The sequence below is a fragment of the Anas platyrhynchos genome, chromosome 2, assembly GCF_047663525.1.
Source record: "Anas platyrhynchos isolate ZD024472 breed Pekin duck chromosome 2, IASCAAS_PekinDuck_T2T, whole genome shotgun sequence".
Taxonomy (NCBI): domain Eukaryota; kingdom Metazoa; phylum Chordata; class Aves; order Anseriformes; family Anatidae; genus Anas; species Anas platyrhynchos.
The window spans coordinates 122,526,320-122,529,219 of NC_092588.1; the positions used below are offsets into that span (position 1 = coordinate 122,526,320).

General features: G+C 66.1%; 1 protein-coding gene across 2 annotated transcripts in view; it reads right to left on the bottom strand.

Annotated features, from left to right (window-relative positions):
• PLCL2 (phospholipase C like 2) overlaps positions 1-1,685 on the bottom strand; it is a 98,996-nt gene extending 97,311 nt beyond the window's left edge. The window contains exons 1-2 of one of the 2 annotated variants that reach the window (XR_005263209.2): positions 1,411-1,685; positions 275-816 (exon numbers count right to left, since the gene is read on the bottom strand). Coding sequence is in view for 1 of the 2 variants with exons in the window: in XM_027451028.3 (XP_027306829.2) it covers positions 275-577 (303 nt within the window). In the remaining variant the exon portion in view is untranslated. The remainder of the gene's footprint in view (positions 1-274; positions 817-1,410) is intronic. The other variant, XM_027451028.3, reaches the window with a different exon arrangement.
• Between the last annotated feature and the right edge of the window lie 1,215 nt (positions 1,686-2,900).

Below are 2,900 nucleotides of genomic sequence, written 5' to 3' on the forward strand. Positions count from 1 at the left end.
CATCCCCAAAAAAAAAAATCAGGGGGCCGTGTAATCCCTGCCGTTCCCTGCCAGAGAGGTGCCCATGTTGTCCTTCCACCAGCCCCCTGCGGTCTCCGACCGAGCTTTCGGTCCCGAGCCACCCCAAAACACGCCGCCCCCCCCACCAAGCGCTCCTGACAAAGGGAGAGGGGGGAGAAACGAAACAGAAAAAGGCAAAAAAAAAAAAAAAAAAAAAAAAAAAAGGAAGAAAGAAAGAGCCCGGGCTGTCACGGGGAGGCGCGGGTGCCCTCACCTTAATGATGCTGCTCCTCCGGGGGATGCCGGGCTTGCCCTCTCGCTGCAGCCCCCCCGGAGCCCCCTTCTCCTTGCTGTCCGGGCTGCCGGGGGGGGCCGATCCCGGCTCCTCGCCGGCCCCCAGCGGGGCGCAGTCCCCGTTGGAGACCCTGCTGGCCGCGCTGTCAAAGCGGGCTCTTCCTCCTCCTCCTCCTCCTCCTCCTCCTCCGTCGCCGTCCCCTGCCCTCCAGGCCACCTTTCCCCGCAGCGGCCCGGGGGATGCGGGCAGCCCCCCGCCGCCGCCGCCGCCGCGCTCCGCCATCGGCCTCCCCGCGGGCACGGCGGAGGCTTCGCCGCTGCCCCCCGGCTGCTCCTCTTGCTTCCTCCTCTTTCTTCCCCCTCTTCTTCCTCCTCCTCTTCCTCCTCTTCCGCCTGCCGAGCGCCTAGGGCCGGGGGGTCGGCGGCACGGCTCTGCCCCCGCCGCCGCGCATCTGGGGAGGGCGACGCGGGGTGGGGACGCGGAGGGGGGACGGGGTTAGGGGGGGGGTCCGCGGGCAGCACCTGGGGAAGGGAAGGGAAGAAGAAGGGAAGAGAGGCGAAACGTGACGGGCTGAGCTCGCAGCAGGCGGCGGCTGGCGGGCGGGGGAGCGCCACAGCGCGGCGTGCACACGCGGGGACACACGGACACACGCGGGCGGACACACGGACACACGCGGCGGGGAGGGAGGGGAGGCACGGCCCCGAGCCGGGGCCACCCCGCCGGACAAGGGGTTAGGGGGGAAATTTGGGGTGGGGTGGGGGGGTAGGGGGGATGCGGGGGCAGCCCCGCGCCCCTCCGCCGCCTGCAGCAGGGAAGCGAGCGGCGGCGCTGATGGCGCCGCTTTCGCGCTCGCCCCAAAGCCGCAATCGCAGAAGCGGGAGCGAAAAGAGAAGTTGGAGGAGAAAAAAAAAAAAAAAAAAAAGAAAAACGAAAAAAAAAAAACAACCCGACAGCCCCGGGCACGGCACGACGCGGCCGCGACCCCGCTCCCCTCCGCCGGGGCCGCCCGCGGGGCTCCCCGCAACTTTTTTTGGGTGTCCCCAGCCGCCCCCCTGGGACGCCCCCCCCCCTATAGGGCCGCCCCCCCGGGGCACCCCCGTCCCCCCGCTACCCACCTGGGTTAAGGTGACAGCCGGCAGCCCCCCGCCGCCGCAGCGGCCGCTTTCTCCCCCCCCTCTCGCCTCCTCCCCGCTATGGTCGCCGCCTCTGCCCGGAGCCGGATACGGAGCCAAGAGCCCGGCTGCCTCCCCTCCGCCTCCCCCGGCACCGGCAGAGCGGGGAGAAGCCGGCCCCGGCCGCCCCCGCCGGGAAACTCTGCGGGAAGGCAGGGGCAGGGCAGAGGCAGCCGGCCCGGCTCCCCCCACCCCTCCCCGCCCGCCGCCGCCGATCACGGGGCCGGCCCCGCCGCCAGCACCCCCCGGCGGCGGCTGGGGGCGCCGGGACCAGGGCAGGGCCCGGTTATGGGGCGCCCCCCGGGCTCCTCGCCCTCTGTTCCCGGGGGCTGGGGGAGGCTGGGGGCGGCCGGGGGCTTCCCTGCGGGTGTGGGGTGCGGAGAGGTGCGAGGGGAGCCCTGAGCGCCCCGCACACCCCCCACGGGCAAGAGGGTTGAGGAGTCGTGGCGGCTTTTAGGCTGAGATCCGGTTGAAAAATCGCTCTCGAGTTGGGTAGAGAAACCGAAATTTTCGGCACGTGGCCCCTCCGCTCGGCATGCCGGCCCTGGAGGCGATGGGGAGCTGCTCAGAGCATGGGCAACGTGAGGAGCTGTAGGGGCACCCAGGGCCCACACCGCCTCACCAGAGGTTTGAGCAGTGTTTGACCGGAGTGCTTTGTGCAGGAGCCAGCCTCGGGCTGAACACGGAGCCTGAGGTTTTCATTTGGGTGCCCCCATTTGCCCTCTGGAGATGGCTGCCTCCATCTGGAGCCACCAGGCATCGGGTGCCCACCGCTGGTACTTGGAGCACGACGGCACACATCCCCCCTTTGGTGTGCAACACAGACAGCTGGGAACATCAAAGAGCACATTTTACCTCCTGTCCCGCAGCCCCAGGACCTCACCAAGGAGCAACCTCATGGCCCACAGCCTTCAGAAGACTCCTTCCTCTGCCTGCCTTTGGGCACCAAGGGGCAGCTCCCTCCTCCAAAACCAGGCAGGCTGTGAGGGCAATGCCTTCTGCTGCCGCGGGATGCTGTGGAATAATCTTGGCAGCAAGGAAGGGACCCAGCAACTCACCCGAGAGGTGAGGGGATACAGGAACGCACATGCTTTTCTTGAACTGTTTTTGTATCGTGGAAGTGCCTCCCCACTCCCCAGGAATAAATCTGCTTAAGGTCCATAATCATTACTTATAAATCAGTAATCTCTGGTCCGTGACAGTGTCGTTTGTCAGCATAGCCAAAAGGTGCCACGAAGTCTTATCCAGCATGGGGGAAAGTACGATCCTATTTGGAGAACATTATTTATTCAGCATCATCTCCAGCGGGTCAAGGAGGCTCAGAGCCTGACACAGCTACATCATTCATACATATGGTCCCTAATTTTAATCAATCCATTTTCATTGCTAAAGGTTAAAGGAAAACCAAGACAAGTGCAGGGTTTTGGCTGCAA